The sequence below is a fragment of the Monodon monoceros genome, unplaced genomic scaffold, assembly GCF_005190385.1.
Source record: "Monodon monoceros isolate NGI ecotype Baffin Bay Population unplaced genomic scaffold, NGI_Narwhal_1 Super_Scaffold_12, whole genome shotgun sequence".
In the NCBI taxonomy this organism is placed as follows: domain Eukaryota; kingdom Metazoa; phylum Chordata; class Mammalia; order Artiodactyla; family Monodontidae; genus Monodon; species Monodon monoceros.
Genome location: NW_021703768.1, coordinates 61669719 through 61687891, shown reverse-complemented (window position 1 = coordinate 61687891; position 18173 = coordinate 61669719). Strand labels below are relative to the sequence as shown.

The following is an 18173-nucleotide window of genomic DNA, read 5'->3' as shown; positions in this document are numbered from 1 at the left end:
TTGTTTTGTAATTGCTTGAGAAAATAGAGGCTGTCAAGGGAACTTATATTCCCACCACAAAATCTATCAATCTACCTGCACCTGTACCCATACTACCCACCTTCCTTCCTGTTAGAGTGGATTATGTGCCTCAGCCCTTGTTACAACCATCAGTGACATTGTTATCACTTCTTTCTTACATAACCTCTACAGCATTTGACACTCTCTCCTTGGAATGCTCTTTTATGTTGGCATCTTTGATAGAATGGTCGCCAGGTTTCACTGCCATTTTTTCTCAGTCTGCTTTGCTGAAACTCCCTCTCCCAGCTTGCTGTCTCTCTCCCATCTCTATGTGTCTCTTTATCTCTCTATCTTTAAAAAAAATTTTTTTAACCTTAAGAGTTCTGGCTACAATTACTCTCTAGGTAATCTCATACCATCCTTTAACTTTAAGTACCATCTTTATGCCCATTCATTTGTCTGCACAGAACATATTAATTGAACCCCTGGCTACTTGCCAAATACTGTTCCAGGCACTCTTTTAGACATGGCATTAAAAGCAACAACAAAACAGAAAAACCCAGAATTCCTGCTAACTTGACATTCATTCTGGTGCCAATATCTCCCAAATTTCTATCTCTGGGCCCAACCACTCCAATATATATCAGTATATTCAACTGTTCACCAATTTGACATATCCCTTGTGTGTTCAAGACAAGAATCTTGGTCTTCCCTCAACCCAGCTCACCTCCCTGAAACAAGAAACTAGTCTTTCTCTTGTTTCCCCCCTCTCAATAAATGGTACGTCTACTTATTCAGATACCCAAACCAAAACTTACGGGTCTTCTCTTTATCACCAAGTCCTCTTTCTTTTTCTTTACATTTCTTTCTCTACTGCCACTATCCTAGTCCAGTCCACTATCACTTCATGCCTGTACTACTGCAAAAGCCTCCTGGTTGATATCCTCTTTGTCTCTTGATAACCCTCCATTCCTTTCATACCACAGTAGCCAGGCTGATCTCTTTAAAAGGTACATCAGATTACTTATCCCTTTACTTAAAATCCAGTGTCCAGTGCATTTGGAATAAAGTCCAGATGACACTAAGCAAAAGGAGAATATAAAAGAACTTATACAGATTATATCTCAAGACTTATTTTTTAAATCAGCTTTATGAACTCACAGTGGTTTTCATCATATAAATTATGTTACAGATGGTAATGCACACTTAACCCAGACTTTAATTAAGTAAAATTAATCACTTAAAGTGGATTTTTCTTTCTTTTTTTTTTTTTTTTCGCGGTATGCGGGCCTTTCACTGCTGCGGCCTCTCCCGTTGTGGAGCACAGGTTCCGGACGCGCAGGCTCAGCAGCCATGGCTCACGGGCCCAGCCGCTCCGCGGCATGTGGGATCCTCCGAGACTGGGGCACGAACCCGCGTTCCCTGCATCGGCAGGCGGACTCTCAACCACTACGCCACCAGGGAAGCCCTAAAGTGGAGTTTTCTGTAGGTAGTTGCTTTCTGTTGTGCACAAGGAATGCAGTGGCACTTGAAATGTCTCCTTCTTCAGGTTATACAAGAAGAGAACTTTCTTATTTTCTTGAGCTTCCAGGAGAGCCTCCCTTCCTCTATGTATGATCTAACAAAGGACATTCGTGTGTCAGATATTCTTAAATTGAGAGAAGATTTGTAAATAGGTGTGCAGATATAGTATGTCCCCCCAAATGTTGACTTTTGTAAACTAACTGCCCTTCATAAGGATTTACATATAGAATGTAACTTTTTGATTCTTAACTTTATGTTAAATGCTTTTTTAATATATACTTCCATAAATATTCATATCATTTTTGTATCTCTCTCACTTCAAGGTACTCTATTTTTTTCCCACATTTAGTGAGAAACATTGTAACGTAGTGTATCACTTATTTCACATAGGTCCTTCTTAGACCCCATCTGGTTTATTTTCCCACTTGTGTAGTTAGTGACCTTGTTTAGTTTTTTCTTTGCCTTTTTCTTTTCATCACCAATAATGTATTTTAAAATAGTCCTATAGCTAAAATATGAGTTGTAAGTTACTTGGAATGGGGAATGTGTTTCCTTTCTAAATAAAATTCTACAAATAATGTAACAGATTATCACAGAATCTGTTTTATTTCATTTGTATTTATATATTGATTATCTTTCAGTAAAATTACTACTTGATAGGTAAGGATTAACTCTTTATTGAATCCTGTGTTCTAATTGTTACTTAAAGATATTAGCCACTCACATATATATGGAATCTAAAAAAAAAAATAGTTCTGAAGAACCTAGGGGTAGGACAGGAATAAAGACGCAGACGTAGAGAATGGACTTGAGGACATGGGGGTGGGGGGGAGGGTAAGCAGGGAAGAAGTGAGAGAGTGGCATGGACATATATACACTACCAAATGTAAAATAAATAGCTAGTGGAAGCAACCACAGGGACATCAGCTCAGTGCTTTGTGACCACCTAGAGGGGTGGGATAGGGAGGGTGGGAGGGAGGGAGACGCAAGAGGGAGGGGATATGGGGATATATGTATAGATGATTCACTTTGTTGTACAGCAGAAACTAACACACCATTGTAAAGCAATTATACTCCAATAAAGATGTTAAAAAATAAAAAAATTAAAAAAAATAAAGATATTAGCCACTTACTGGTTATATCATTGACTACATATGCAGATGTAAAAGGGGAAAAATCTTGTTCAAAAACCCTCTCTAAACTTAACCATGTTAAAATTCTTTTGTCACAGTGGTCATGGTTTATAACATGATTTTCTGGATTCATAGTCAGCCTAGTACTTAAATTCAAGAATACTAACCCATATCTAATTACAGAACAATAAATTGTTTTGTTTTCTGATATTCTCAACCTGCAGTGTATACAGTTTTCAGTTGCAGTTTTGTTTCAGGGTCTCATGAAACCTTGTCTTTAGCCCAGCCTACATGCTTTTCTCAATTCCTTTTCCTGACTTAGCTTTGCGGTGGCCAGCCTTACACGTTTTTTCTTATGTGCAAGGGAGTTGCATTGCCAGAAGCTCTGCTCTTTTCCTAATTGCCTACTACTGTAAGGTCAGGAATTGTTTCATGACATTTGCTGATGCCCCTCGTAAAAAATATGGAAGCCAAGTGCCAGATTTTGTGGGTTCTCTACTCTTCTCCCTGTATTTCCTCCTCTTCTGAGCTAAATGCCATCCCCAGTCACTGTACACTACCTTGACTTTTCTCTCACTTGGTTCCATTTTGCTCTGGCTTTCCTAGATCTTCTGAATGAGCCCTAATATTTTATAACATACACATACAATGCTGTCTCTTGGTCCCTGTCAAACTTCTTACCTGAAATTGATTGCCAAAATTGTTCTCTCTTGCACTGGGCTTAATTTTGGTTGTTTTAAAATAAATAACTAGGCAGAAGTTTCAGGACCCTAATAAGCCAAAATACCAGTCAAAGTGTTATTCTATAACACAGCATTCAAATGTTGACTCGATATTGATTTTAGCCTTCTGCTTATGATATTCCTCTTTTCATCCAATATCCTCATCCCCCGATTAGGGATGGTTACAGAGGATTTTGCCCTCAACTGGTGAAGGTATTCTCGTCTTTTTTTGTTTTTTTTTTAAAGCCTATTCTGGAGCAGAAATGATTGGTAATAATGACAATCAAACATATTTCAGTTATTTTACATAAGCCATGATGCATCTCTTACCTTCCAGAAGTAATATTAAAGGACAAACTGGTTCAATTTTCAACAAAGATTTCTCACAAAAACCTTACATTTATTACATATAATTGCAGTATTGTGAAATTTTGCACCACATTTTTTGTGATTTACTTGAAACATGAGTTAACGTTCACAATTTGATATTTCTTTTTCCTAAAACTGAAGGGGCAATTTTTTCATTAAATATATGGAAAATAATAGGAGGTTTCAGTCTACGAAGAGGAATTTGACCAAGGGTCTCTTACAAGGCTGCAAGAAACACCAGAGTTTTTTTATCAATAACTAAAATTTTATTGTCTCTTGGTACATATAATCAGGTTTGTAAATGGTGTTCTATTTATACACTTGCTTTTTTTGTTTTTTGTTACAGACTTACAGGGAGTTGCAAAAAATTTTCAGGGAAGTCTCATATACCCTTTACCATTCCTTTTACAATGTAGCATCTTGCATAATTATATTACAGTATCCAAACCATGAAACTGACATTGGTACACCACAGAGCTTATTTACATTTCACTAGTTATACATGTACTCATTGTGTGTGTGTATAATTCTATGCAATTCCATTGCATGTGTAGCATGTGTAACTACTACACGATCATGATGGAGAACCATTCCGTCACAAGACTGCCTTTTGCTATCTCTTTATAGCCCCTGTCCTCTCCACCCCTTAAATCCTAAATAATTAACACTCTTTAAAGAATGTTATATAGCATGGAATGGAATCACACAGTATGTAACCTTTTGAAATTGACTTTTTCCACTTAATAATTTCTTGAGGTCCATCAAGGTCATTGAGTGTATCAATAATTTGTTCCTTACTATTGCTGAGTAGTGTTCCATGGGATGAATGTACCACATTTTAACCATCGAAAGACACTTGGATTGTTTCCAGGTTTTGGTTGATACAAAAAAAGCTGTTATGAACATTCATATTCAAGTTTTACATGAACATAAGTTTTCATTTTCTGGGATAAATGCCCAAGCAATTGCTGGGTCATATTAGTACATTTTTTGTTTTAAAAGAAACTACCAAACTCTTTTCGAGTGGCTGTATCATTTTACATTCCTACCAATGATGTTTGAATGGTTTGACTTCTCCACATCCTCACCAGCATTTGGTGTTATCACTTTTTAATTTTAGCATTTAGCCATCACCTACATGATAAGTGTGTAGTGATAGCTGATTGTGCTTTTAATTTGGATTTCCCTAATAGCTAATAATGTTGAACATCTCATTTGCTTATTGCCCATCTGTATATCCTCTTCAGTGAAATGTCTGTTCATGTCTTCTGCCCAGTTTCTAAATAGATACTTTACTTTTTTACTTTTTGAATTTTGAGAATTTTTAATATTTTCTAGATAAACGCCCTTTGTTGGATATGTGGTTTGCAAATATTTTCTTTTAGTCTCTAATTTGTCTTTTTACCCTCTTAACACAATCTTTTACTGAGCAACAGTTTTTAACTTTGAGAACACCTTATTTACAGCTAATGCTTCCTTTTGTGAATCATACTTTTGACCTCAAGTCTAAGGCCTCCTTGCCTAGACCTAGGTCCTGAAGATTTTCTCTTTTTTTCTAAAAGTTGTATGGTTTTATGTCTTACATTCAAGGCTTTGATTGATTTTGAGTTAATTTTTATGTAAGGTATGAGGTTTAATTAAAGGTTCATCTTTTTGCCTATGAGTGCCCAGTTGTTCCAGCAGCATTTGTTGAAAAGGTTATCCTTCCTCCATTGAAATGCTTTCATACCTTTGTCAGAAACCTGTTGGACTTATTTGTGTGGGTCTATTTTGGGGTTTCGTTCTGGTCCATTAATGTGTCTAACCCTTTACCAGTACCACACTATCTTGATTACTATAGCTGTATAGTGAACCTTAACTCAGGGCAACTGAGCCCTCTCAGTTGCTTTTCTTTTCTTTCAAAATTGTTTTACCTATTCTAGTTTCTTGGCTTTTCCATAAAAATTTTAAAATAAGCTTTTCTGTATCTGTAAAACACTTTGCTAAGATTTTGATAGAAATTGCATTAAACGTATATAGATCAACTTGGGGAGATTTGATATCTTTACCAATCAGTGTATTCCAATCAGTGAACATGGTAAGTCTCTCCAGTTTATTTAGGTCTGACTTTCATAAGTATTTTGTAATTTTCAGCATACAGATCCTGTACATGTTTTGTTAGATTTAAACCTAAGTATTTCATTTTCTTTGAAGCTATTGTAAATGGTATTGTTTTTAGTTTCAGTTTCCAATGCTGTATTTGTTGTTAGGTATAAAAGTGCAGTCAATTTTTTGTGTGTGGATCTTACAACCTGTGACCTTGCTGACCTCACATATGAGTTCTGGGAGTTTTTGGTAGATTCCTTCTGATTTTCTACATAGACAGTCATGTCATTTGCGAGTAATTTGCAAATAAGAACAGTTTTATTTCTTTTAAATCTGTATGTCTTTTATTTCTTTTCTTGCTTTGTTGCACTGGCTGGAACTTACAGTGCTATGTTGAATAGGAATGGTCAGAGTGGACATCCTTACCTTGTTCCCAGTCTTAGGGAGATAGTTTTTTATCATTACATAAATATTAGCTGTAGGGGTTTTGTAGATGGTCTTTCTCAAGTTGAGGAAATTCTTCTCTATTCACAGTTTTGCTGAGTATTTTTGTCATGAATAGGTGTTGGATTTTGTCAAATGCTTCTTCTGTGTCATTTCGTAAGATCACATGATTTTTCTTCTTTGGCCTGTTGATACTGTGAATTACATGGATTAATTTTCAAATATCGAACCAGCCTTGATTGTGTTATATAATTCTCTTTTTTTTTTAACATCTTTATTGGAGTATAATTGCTTTGCAATGGTGTGTTAGTTTCTGCATTATAACAAAGTGAATCAGCTATATATATACATATATCCCCATATCCCCTCCCTCTTGCGTCTCCCTCCCACCCTCCCTATCCCACCCCTCTAGGTGGTCACAAAGCACCAGCTGATCTCCCTGTGCTATGCAGCTGCTTCCTACTAGCTATCTATTTTACATTTGGTAGTGTATATATGTCCATGTCACTCTCTCACTTCGTCCCAGCTTACCCTTCCACCTCCCTGTGTTCTCAAGTCCATTCTCTACGTCTGCATCTTTATTCCTGTCCTGCCCTTAGGTTCTTCAGAACCATTTTTTTTTAGATTCCATATATATGTGTGTTAGCATACGGTATTTGTTTTTCTCTTTCTGACTTACTTCACTCTGTATGACAGACTGTACATCCATCCACCTCGCTACAAATAACTCAGTTTTGTTTCTTTTTATGGCTGAGTAAGATTCCATTGTATATATGTGCCACATCTTCTTTATCCATTCATCTGTAGATGGACATTTAGGTTGCTTCCATGTCCTGGCTATTGTAAATAGAGCTGCAATGAATATTGTGGTACATGACTCTTTTTTTTTTTTTTTTTGCGGTACACGGGCCACTCACTGCTGTGGCCTCTCCCACTGCGGAGCACAGGCTCCGGACGCACAGGCCCAGCGGCCATGGCTCACGGGCCCAGCCGCTCCACGGCACGTGGGATCCTCCCAGACCGGGGCATGAACCTGCGCCCCCTGCATCAGCAGGCGGACTCCCAACCACTGCACCACCAGGGAAGCCTGGTACATGACTCTTTTTGAGTTATGGTTTTCACAGGGTATATGTCCAGTAGTGGGATTGCTGGGTCGTATGGCAGTTCTATTTTTAGTTTTTTAAGGAACCTCCGTACTGTTCTCCATAGTGGCTGTATCAATTTACATTCCCACCAACAGTGCAAGAGAGTTCCCTTTTCTCCACACCCTCTCCAGCATTTATTATTTGTAGATTTTTTGATGATGCCCATTCTGACTGGTATGAGGTGATACCTCATTGTAGTTTTGATTTGCATTTCTCTAATGATTAGTGATGTTGAGCATCCTTTAATGTGCTTGTTGGCAATCTATATATCTTCTTTGGAGAAATGTCTATTTAGCTCTTCTGCCCATTTTTGGATTGGGTTGTTTGTTTTTTTGACATTGAGCTGCATGAGCTGCTTATAAATTTTGGAGATTAATCTTTTGTCAGTTGCTTCATTTGCATATATTTTCTCCCATTCTGAGGGTTGTCTTTTTGTCTTGTTTATGGTTTCCTTTGCTGTGCAAAAGCTTTGAAGTTTCATTAGGTCCCATTTGTTTATTTTTGTTTTTATTTCCATTTCTCTAGGAGGTGGGTCAAAAAAGATGTTGCTGTGATTTATGTCATAAGAGTGTTCTGCCTGTGTTTTCCTCTAAGAGTTTTATAGTGTCTGGCGTTACATTTAGGTCTTTAATCCATTTTGACTTTATTTGTATAATTCTCTTAATTGCTGAATTAGATTTGCTAATATTTTGTTGAGGACTTTTGCATCTAAGTTTATGGGAGATAATGGTCTGCAGTTTACCTTTTTTTATACTGTATTTGTTAGGTTGGGAAGTGTTCTCTCTTTTTTTTTCTTGAAAGATTTATGTAAAATTGGTGTTAAGTGTTTAAATATTTGATAAGGTTGTCCAGTGGAAGCATCTGGGCTTGAAGAGTTCTTTTTCAAGAACTTTTTAATTACAGATCCAATTTCTTTAATAATTATAGAACTGTTCAGTTTATCAGTTGCGTTTTGGTGGTTTTCAAGGAATTGGCCCATTTCTTCTAAGTGGTTGAATTTATGAGCATTATGAACGATATTATAAAATCACTTTCAGTATTTTTTCTCCTTTTGTTGGTTGTGGGGTCTGTGTTGACATTCTGTATTTTGTTAGTGATACTGGTGATTTGTGCCTTCTTACTCTGTATTTGTCAGTCTTAACTAGAGGTTTATCAATTGTTTTTCCAAAATAAAGCTCTTCATTTCACTGCTTTTTTTTCCTCTGTTCTTTTCCTGTTTTTAATTTCATTGATTTCTGATTGTGTATTTATTCTTTCCTTTCTTCTGCTTATTTTAGGTTTCTTTTGCTCTTCTTTTTCTAGGTTCATGAAGGAAAAACTTAGATTTTTAATTTGAGATCTTTCCTCTTTCCTAATCTAAGCAGTTAGTGTTCTAAATTTCCCTCTCAGCACTGCTTTAGCTGAATCTCACAAAAGTTGACATGTTGTATTTTCATTTTCATTTATCTATGTATTTCTCTGTTCCCTTTGAGACTTCCTTGTTGACCCATCAGTTATTTAGAAGAATGTTTAATTTCTAAGTGTTGAGTCCTGCTATCTTTCTATTATTGATTTCTAATTTTATTCCATTATAGTCAGACATGTTCTGTGTGTTATTTCAATACTTTTAAATTTGTTGAGGTTTTTGTTTGTTTTGTGTTTTGATCCAGGATATAGTGTACTGCAGAGAATGTTTCATGAGTGCTTGAAAAGTGTTTGTATTAATCTTTCATAGGTAGAGTGTTCTATAAATGTCAGTTAGATCTTTTGGTTGATGGTGTTACTGAGTTCTTTTATATCTTTGCTGATTTCTTTCCTCTAGTACCTCTGTCAGTTGCTAAGAGTGGCGTATTGAAATCCTCAGCTGTATTTGTAGATTTGTTTGTCTCTCCTTTTAGCTTTATCATTTCTTGTTTTATGTATTTTGAAGCTCTTTTGTTTAGTGTGTACACATTTAGGATCACTGTGTTTTCTTGGTGGATTGATCTTTTTTTTTTTTTTTTTTTTTTTTTACGGTACGCGGGCCTCTCACTGTTGTGGCCTCTCCCGTTGTGGAGCACAGGCTCCGGATGCGCAGGCTCAGCGGCCATGGCTCATGGACTCAGCCGCTCCACGACATGTGGGATCTTCCCGGACTGGGGCACGAACCCGTGTCCCCTGCATCGGCAGGCGGACTCTCAACCACCGCGCCACCAGGGAAGCCCCGGTGGATTGATCATTTTAATATCCCTCTGTGCCCCTCATAATTTTTTTGCTCTTAAGTCTATTTTATCCAATATTAATATAGCCAATACTGCTCTTTTTTTAATGTTTGCATGATGTATTGTTTTTCCATCCTTTTTTTTTTTTTAACCTGTATTTCATTATTTTGAAATGAGTTTCTTGTAGACTGGTTTTTAGCTGGTAAATTTAGACCATTCATATTTAAGTAATTATTGATGTGTCAGGGCTTAGAGCCCAGATTATTTTTGACTCATAGAATTCTTCTTATATCCTTAACCATTCATCAGTAACCACAAAACACAAGTCAAATGAATTTCTTTCTTTCTTTTTCTTTTTTTCTTCACGGCATGGTGACTGGGTCCTAAGAGAAGTGTTTCCCAAAAGTGATCAATCCAAGAGGCCCATGTGGAAGCTACAAGGCTTCTTAAGACCCAGCTTCAGGTCTTCAGTCCCAGAATGCCATTTCTGCCACATTCTCTTGGTCACACAGTGCCAGACCAAATTCAGTGTGGGAGGTGACTGCACAAGGGTAGGAATACAAGGCGGTGAGGATCATTGGAAGCTGTCTTGGTTACTGACTGCCACTACCACTAATTCACATGCTGCTAGAGTTGAAATCAGAATCATGGACTGTAACTCACCTGTTAACTAGCTAATCACTTTGGGACTCAACTTTATCATTTGTAGGCTGAGGAGGCTGGACTAGATGACCACTTATGTCTCTTCTGACTTTATAATTCTCTATTTCTCAGAGTATCTTTATATCTTTTTTCCCCAGCTTTATTGAGGTATAATTAAAATTGTATATATTTAAGGTATGTAGCTTGATGGTTTGATATACATATACATTGTGAAATAAATATTCACCATGTTCAAGCTACTTAACATATCCATCACCTCACATAGTTACTGTTTTCTTTCTTTCTTTCATCAAATGGATTTCTTAACTTGTTTATTATCACATTACCATTTTGCCACCATGTAAAAGGAAAGACTTAACCATTGTTCCAGTAATCTCTGAACTAATCTAAATCTCAGTTTGACAAACTAATACAGTTACCATTGGTTCCAGAAGCAGCCAGTATCTAATATTAGAGTTTATAGATTATTATAGGTATAGCCAGGCCTGGGTGAATGATCTGGATCACGAAAGAAGCTGGAAACCTTATCCCAGTTGATCAGTACCAAAAGGACTTGACATTGGCTAGATTATTTCACACTTCTTTCTGAAAAAATAAAGATCTGCCAGTAAGGCTTTTCCTTTCCACTGTATGTATGCTTTGATTATTAAAAAAATTGATCATATTTTAGGTCAGTAGTTTATTCATTGCTATAATGAGCCTTGCTAAGCCTCCCCCAACATCAGTTTTACCTGAATAACTTGCCCCCCAAAAATCATAACTTGTTTTAAAAACAGTAAGATCTCAGTAGGACTGCATCCTGTTGTGTTCTCCTGAGTTCCTTGTACCTGCATATCTGTGCCAAGATTCTTACTTAACCTCAGCCCTGTCATAGTAAGCACTAGAATGAACTGACAGTTTACCCAGATATTTTAAACAGAGGCCCCATTCATTCGAATGACTCCTTCCCAAGGGGAACACTTTGAATGATAATACTTTTTTAGTTTATGCAGGTATTTTGAAGGGTGTCTTTACTGTATAATCACACCTTATATACTGTCTTTTTAAATTATTCCTGACAGTTGTAATTCATTGTAGGAAGGTAAAGTATATGATTTATGGCCTTGATTAAGGTGTGGTTTATGGATTCCAAATCATAGTTGCCACTGTACTGTATGCCTTTGGCTCCCTGTGGCATGATCTTCTTGAAGCAGTGTTAAGTGTTTATTTTCATGTTTATTCTCCTGTATGGATTGGAGGATGAGACCTCTTTTTCGTCTTTATATCCCCCATACCTGGCATCCTGCAAATATATAGTAAGCTTATTGTATGAAATGAGGCTGGTGTATGGGACAGACGGAGCTTTAGCCCTACTTAAGTCAGAGTCCTGTTTTGATAGACTAATTGAGGAGTTTTGCTCTATAATAATGGATAGAACAATAATGACTAGAAATTATTTTGGACATCATTGTTTAAAGTTCATTTCAGTGACAACACTAAAGCTTGCCAAACAAATTTTACAAGTGTACATTTTGGCTTATCATGTGTTTGACCAAATTCTTTATATTCATTTCATCTTGTTTAATTCCTATAAGCTATTTTCAAGTGGAGTCCATAGGGGAGGAAATATGAATCGCTTACCCAATGAAACGTCCCTGTCACTGATTTTTCACATGTATTCCAACTAACCAGTTACACAAAAATAAATTAGTGGCAATGATTGAATATTTAGGCATAGGATGAATAGCTGTAAAATAGTCATGATCCTGTGTTTGAAATTTTCAACATGTGCCTTATTAGTAAAAGAATTACAAGTTCAGCAATAGATTTCACCTGAGAAAAGAGATGTGGATAGAGAGCATCCTTGTATATTATAATTTTGATTTTTATTTACATTGTGAACTGTGACAAAACTTTTGGGAAAAGGAAGAGGTAATGGGATTTATTAAAGTTTCTATTAGAATGTAGTATGATTACCATTAAATTATGTCTTTTGTTTTTATGTGAGCTAGGTAATAAAGCTTCTAGGTTAAAGTTTAGATTTTGCACTCATTTAACCAAAGGTGTTTGACCAAACATTACTTTTTGGAAATAAATGTTTTAATGATCACTGTGTCTCTTTCTGAGACTAGTTTAAGGAAATAAAGCTTCCTACTTCCTTAGGAAGTAGACTTATTTGAGGTCTGACATCTGACACTAATGTATTTACCCCTCTTATTGATTGGGTTTCCCAGTCATCTCTTTGATTTTTTTTCTTTTTCTATGATTTGATATGTTACAGTCCTTCTTCAAACGATGGATTTTTAAGTCTAGAAATATCCTCCAAAATAAAGATTCCTGTTTTTAATTCTGTAGTGTCTGTCTTCAGGAGGAATAGACAGAAGTAGAAGTTCACATTCAGAGGGGTGCCAGGTTGGTAATTTGGATCAAACTGCATGGGGAGAATAATCTCTCTCCTAAAATGAAGCACAAGGATAAGTAATAACTTTTTATGCATGATAAGCATCAAAAATATGAGCCTGCTGGTCTTTGCTTTTCATTTTTCTTTACCTCTGTCTTTCAGTGAGAACCTCCTGCAGTGTGCGCACGATGTGATCAATAACTCAATAACTTTTTTCATGCAGTAATTATCTCCGTGTGATATTATCTGAACACTGTTTTTCTTTATTACTCAAAAGATGCAGGAGATATTTATATAACCAGCTGATCCCAATTTGGATAAAGGTGCTTTGTGACAGCAGGAGAAATAGTTTATTTTAAATAGCCTTTTAAAATAAATGCTCTATGAAAAGCTTTTTGAGTTAATTTTTGCTTAGCATGAGAGGGTGATTACCAAAAAGGTTTAGATGTAAAACTTGTACTTTGTATATTTTACATTATGATAGTCATTCTTTCTAACTTATAATAAACACAATTAAAATTAAAATATTGAACAATTTAACATAACAGTAATTTTTTTCTGATTCCTCTAAATCATTTTATATATTTTCAGAGGTATGAGCTAAATGCGTAAGTTCTACCATTTCTGCATGTCTCACAGAGATTCTCATTATAGGCAGAGATCCTGCAAGAGTCCCGGATGATGATCCCAGATTGCCAGCGCAGGTTGGAAGCTGCATATACTGATCTTCTGCAGTTATTAGTAAGTAATACTTATCTGTCTTATGTTTCCATTTTTTTTCAATCTAATACACGAAAGGCCAAAATTTTAAATGTTTAACACTGAAAGCTAGTTGGTGACATTTTGTTTACTTGCTCAGTGTACCAGTTTATTTTTAAATAATTAATGGAGTTTAAGTGGCGTTTTAAGTTATACCTCCAGTAAAAGTACTGTGTCTAACGTGTTTATTTATTTAAACTTAATTAATTAAATACATTTGAGTTATCATGGTAGGTATTCATAGTACTAATACTGTCCAGCAATAGCTTGAATGATTTGGTTTTCACACATAAAGATCTTTTTTGACACATTAAAGGTGAGTAGTCTGTTTGAAATTTTAAAAGATCCAAATGTTTCAAATGAATTTGGGCTGTTTTAAAAAGGATTTGGAATTCTTTCCAATTCGAACCTAAATCGATTTGAGAGAGTAAAGAAAACCCTGTACAGTAATATTTAGGCAGTCCTATCATATTAACTTGGAGCTGTATAACACTCTTATCATACTTGCTGGTATAAATGTCTTCTGATACAGTGGCAGAATCATTTTAAAAAGTATTCTAAGAAAAATGCAAAGTCATCTTCTTTTTTATTTCTTAATAGAGATAAAAGCATAACACTATATACCAGCCGATTATTATTGCTGTTTGATGATAATTTGATGAATTCTATCATTTCCTTTATTAACCTCATTTTATGTTTCTAGTTCTTGAGCTAATATTAATTACCAGCTACATAGCTGTCTCCTGATTCATAGTTTTCCCTATATAACAAAAGTAGTGTGAGGTTTTTTCAGTATGATCATGTATATGTATTCTTGGAAAGAGAGTGAGATTTGTTTTCCCACCAAAATAATATTAGGACTAAATCTGTAGAAAAACAGAGAGAAATACTTACATTTTACTTTACTTTTGACACAGAACTCATATTTATCTATAGGAACCTTTTAAAGGCAGGAAAACTCTCTTTAAAGCCGAAAATGAAGATATGGTTAAAAGACAGATGAAATAAAAGATAGATGAAAGCAGGAAATAATTACTCTATTAAAATATTACCCCAAACAAAAGCATCATTTGTATTTCCTGAAAACTGAAATGCTTTTTTCTCTCATGAATGTAGTAGCTGAGAAAGTAATAGAAACTGCTTGAAAAAAATAATATTGTCTTTGGATGATATATTTGTGTGTGAGGATATATTCAGCAGCGTCTGTACCCTCGAAGAGCTTATATTTTCTGACAGAGAACAAAGACATAGTTTAGGTGTAATACAGAAGTTTCAGAAATTCTTACTTGTAGTCTGAATTAAGCAAATCCTCAGTCTTTTTTGCTTTAAAATTTCATATTAAATACATATACACACACTTTATTCCCTCTGCCCTGTAACTGTTTGTATATATCCATCTTTTATTGCCTTGAATTGCTATCGCTTTATTTATTTATTAAAAAATCAAAATTTGCTATGCACAGTAACTTAGATGATATTATTTCATTTCTCTGTTACTGTTACAATATGTTAGTAAAAATTTTCTGTGTAAAATACCAAGGAAAGACTCAATCTTTAATTGAGCCTTTAATCAGAAAATGAAAGCTGTCAGGCTGTTTCTTTGTAGTAGTGTATATAATACTCAACACCAAGCAGACAGTTCACTTTTCTGATTCAAAGACTGTACTTAACTCTGGTGTGACACCAGTAGCCGCCTTTGTCATTGTGAGTAGTTGGAGGATTATTTTGGTCTGAATGTCATTATATATGTAACACACTAGTAAATAATTTTTTACTTTTAGTGCATTACTAATAATAACTCCATTTGTATGGTGATGTGTTGACAAAGTGAGAATGCAGTGTTTTAAAATTTTTTCTGAGGTTTTAATTTTATTACTTAATGCCAGTACCTTTAGATGACTATGTTTTTCACTTACTGTATGAGTATATACAATGAAACAAAACCAAACCTGTTATTTCTTCCCTTACCTGTAATGAAAGAACAGAATTGTTCTTCAGAAATCTGTGGAATTATACTATATTTAGGTGAGGCTTGGCATCCTTTTTGTTTTAATTTTTGAGCTGCTTATGTTGATGGTTTTTAATATTTGAGTAATTAAAGTACTGAAGTTCGAGAAGGATAAACCTAATTTTTATTATATTTAATTTCAGGAGACTGAAAAAGACTTGGGAGAAGCTGAGGAATATAAGGAGGCACGTTTAGTACTGGATTCAGTGAAGTTAGAAGCCTGAAGGTTTTCTATACAGGGTGTTTTTTTGCATTAAGTCCTGGGATCCATTCCACAATTCATTATTTTTGACCACTGCTATGTGTCCAAGTAGTATGAGAATGTGATTCTTTTTATGCAGTGCATGTTTTTCTTTGCCTGATTTAATGTGTCAAATAAATGAGTTCATCTAATAAAATTGCTTCTTTCGTACTTTACAGTGTATTTTAATGAACCTTTTATCATTAAGTCATAGCCATTTTTGACAGAGAATTAAAATCTGTTAGGTCCTATTTAAAGTCTAGATATTTTGCTGCTTAAGCGTGGATTAAGTTAAAAATAGGTTACTTTTTTTTTAAGATAAAAATCCAAATTTTGAATATTTTATTCTGAGGAGGATACAACTCCCAGGTAAGAGAGTAAGAACCTCTCTGTGGATACAGCCTTATATATTTATTTCTTCACAGTGAAAGTCCAACATTTCCATCACTATGAACTAATGAGAAACATATAAATCTTTTTCCAGAAAGTCAGATTTATACAGAAAACACCAACCATTTAGATCTTCAAGAATAAGATTCTTATGAACAATAAAGAATTGAATTGTATTTTAAAGGAATAATGGCTGTTGCCAGTGGTGTGCTGGGAAGTGTTTAGTGGCTTTTCAAAATGGGAAGGGAATCTCTGGTTTGTAGCTTTTGCTGATTTCTGTAGTGTAAATACTCCCACTGTGACTGATTTCAAGTGACTAACGTGACATCAGCCAAACAGAGCTGGGGAGATACAAGTCAGCTATAGCATGCACTGGCCATAGCCAAACCTGGATTGTCTTGATTGACAAGAAAAAAGGGCATTGTTGCATCACAAAGCTTTTTCCCAGTACTACTGTAAATCCATAACCTAATCATTTGAGTTTATTTCCCAAAAATAAATGACAACTTTAGTTTTCTTATATTTCTAGAAAATGTATATGAGCCTTATGCCACCTACCTAACATGAGCCATGATCTAATGAACCAAACTAGTAATAATAACATTTAAACTTTAAAGCTCATAATTGAAAAAATAAGAGAACTTGAATTTTTGCTGCTATAAAATACATACTTGTAGTATGGTGGGTCTGATTTTGGAAATTGCAAATGATCACTAGAAACTATAACATTTCTTGAATCTGTCAAAAAGATCAAAGAGAAGAATAATACTATTCTTTCCTAATGTTATTTCTGAAGGCTACTCTGTTTTAAAGCACAGAATGTATCATTTATAAAATAAAACTTACACATTCAGAAAATTACTTCATCAGAGAATAACATATCTGAAGCATTTCTAAATTGAAATGTCATCATTTAAAAACATATTAAAAGGATAGGGAGGGTGGGAGGGAGATGGAGGAGGGAGGAGATATGGGGATATATGTATATGTATAGCTGATTCAGTTTGTTATAGAACAGAAACTAACACACCATTGTAAATCAATTATACTCCAATAAAGATGTTAAAAAAATAAAACATATTACATGCCATTTTTAAAGTATTTGAGGTAGAAGAGGGGACAAATGAGGAAATAATAATTATAATTACAATGTAAAATTTTATACTAAGGTTCACTATTAGAGATTTGAATACCAGGAGATTTGAACTCTTCAGATTTAGATTATTTTGTGGTTGGTATTAAGAACAGAACAGGTGGGCCTTTTCTGGTTTGGGGCTTATTTTTTTGTTTTTGGCATATTGAGTTTTTAAATATTTTATTATTTTAATGTAAAATGTCTCATTTCATCCTTCTGCCAAATACACAAATATCATATATATTCATAGCAAATGGTTTCCTTATCAGTTAAAACTTGAAGAGAACATATCTCCCTCCTGAGAAGAGTAATACTGAAGGGTAAGTTTTGCAGCCATGACCCAGATCTTGGTTACTGAAAAAATTATTGTCTTGCCAAAAAGCCTAATAAAGAAGAAATCAACAAGGTAGATGAAAAGAAATATATCGTTAGAGAATTCCTATCTCAACTACTATAGATTTTATACTGGCTCTCTCCAGGTATTGATGAGAAGCAGCAAGAAGCTTAACATTCTGGGAAGGCTTATTCCTGAGAATTTTGACACATTCCACTTGTTTTTGTGGCCAAGAGGCACATTAAGAACAGTTATAATCAATTTAGCATTAATTTGTTTTTAAGCTTTTATTTAGAACCTTACATTGTGTAACAATAAGTAGAAATTCCCTAAAGTAATGTTGCCCTTTTTCTCCCTGTACCAATACCTGACCCCCATTAACATACAGCAGTTGCTCAATTAACATTTGTAGAATAAGTGAAAAGCAAAAACATGTCTAACTTCTAGAGTGAGACAAAGAATGCTGTGAAGGATTCCATCTCATCACAAACAAAATACATTTAATACAATGCTTTTCAAACTTTTGACCACAAAGCACAATAAGAAACACATTTTTGATTGTGACCCAGTGCATATATATATGGGGGTCCATATATACATAAAATAAAAAGCATCCTTAATATGTACAATTCCTCAGATGTTTTCTGTTCTCTTTCATCTG

At 34.9% G+C, this 18173-nt stretch overlaps 1 protein-coding gene across 1 annotated transcript in view; it reads left to right on the top strand.

Annotated features, from left to right (window-relative positions):
• Positions 1-15829, top strand: part of TBCA (tubulin folding cofactor A) — a 104090-nt gene extending 88261 nt beyond the window's left edge. Inside the window, exons 3-4 of the mRNA XM_029216967.1 lie at positions 13300-13386; positions 15556-15829. Coding sequence (XP_029072800.1) covers positions 13300-13386; positions 15556-15636 — 168 coding nt within the window. The 3' untranslated portion in view covers positions 15637-15829. The remainder of the gene's footprint in view (positions 1-13299; positions 13387-15555) is intronic.
• Positions 15830-18173: the final 2344 nt, after the last annotated feature.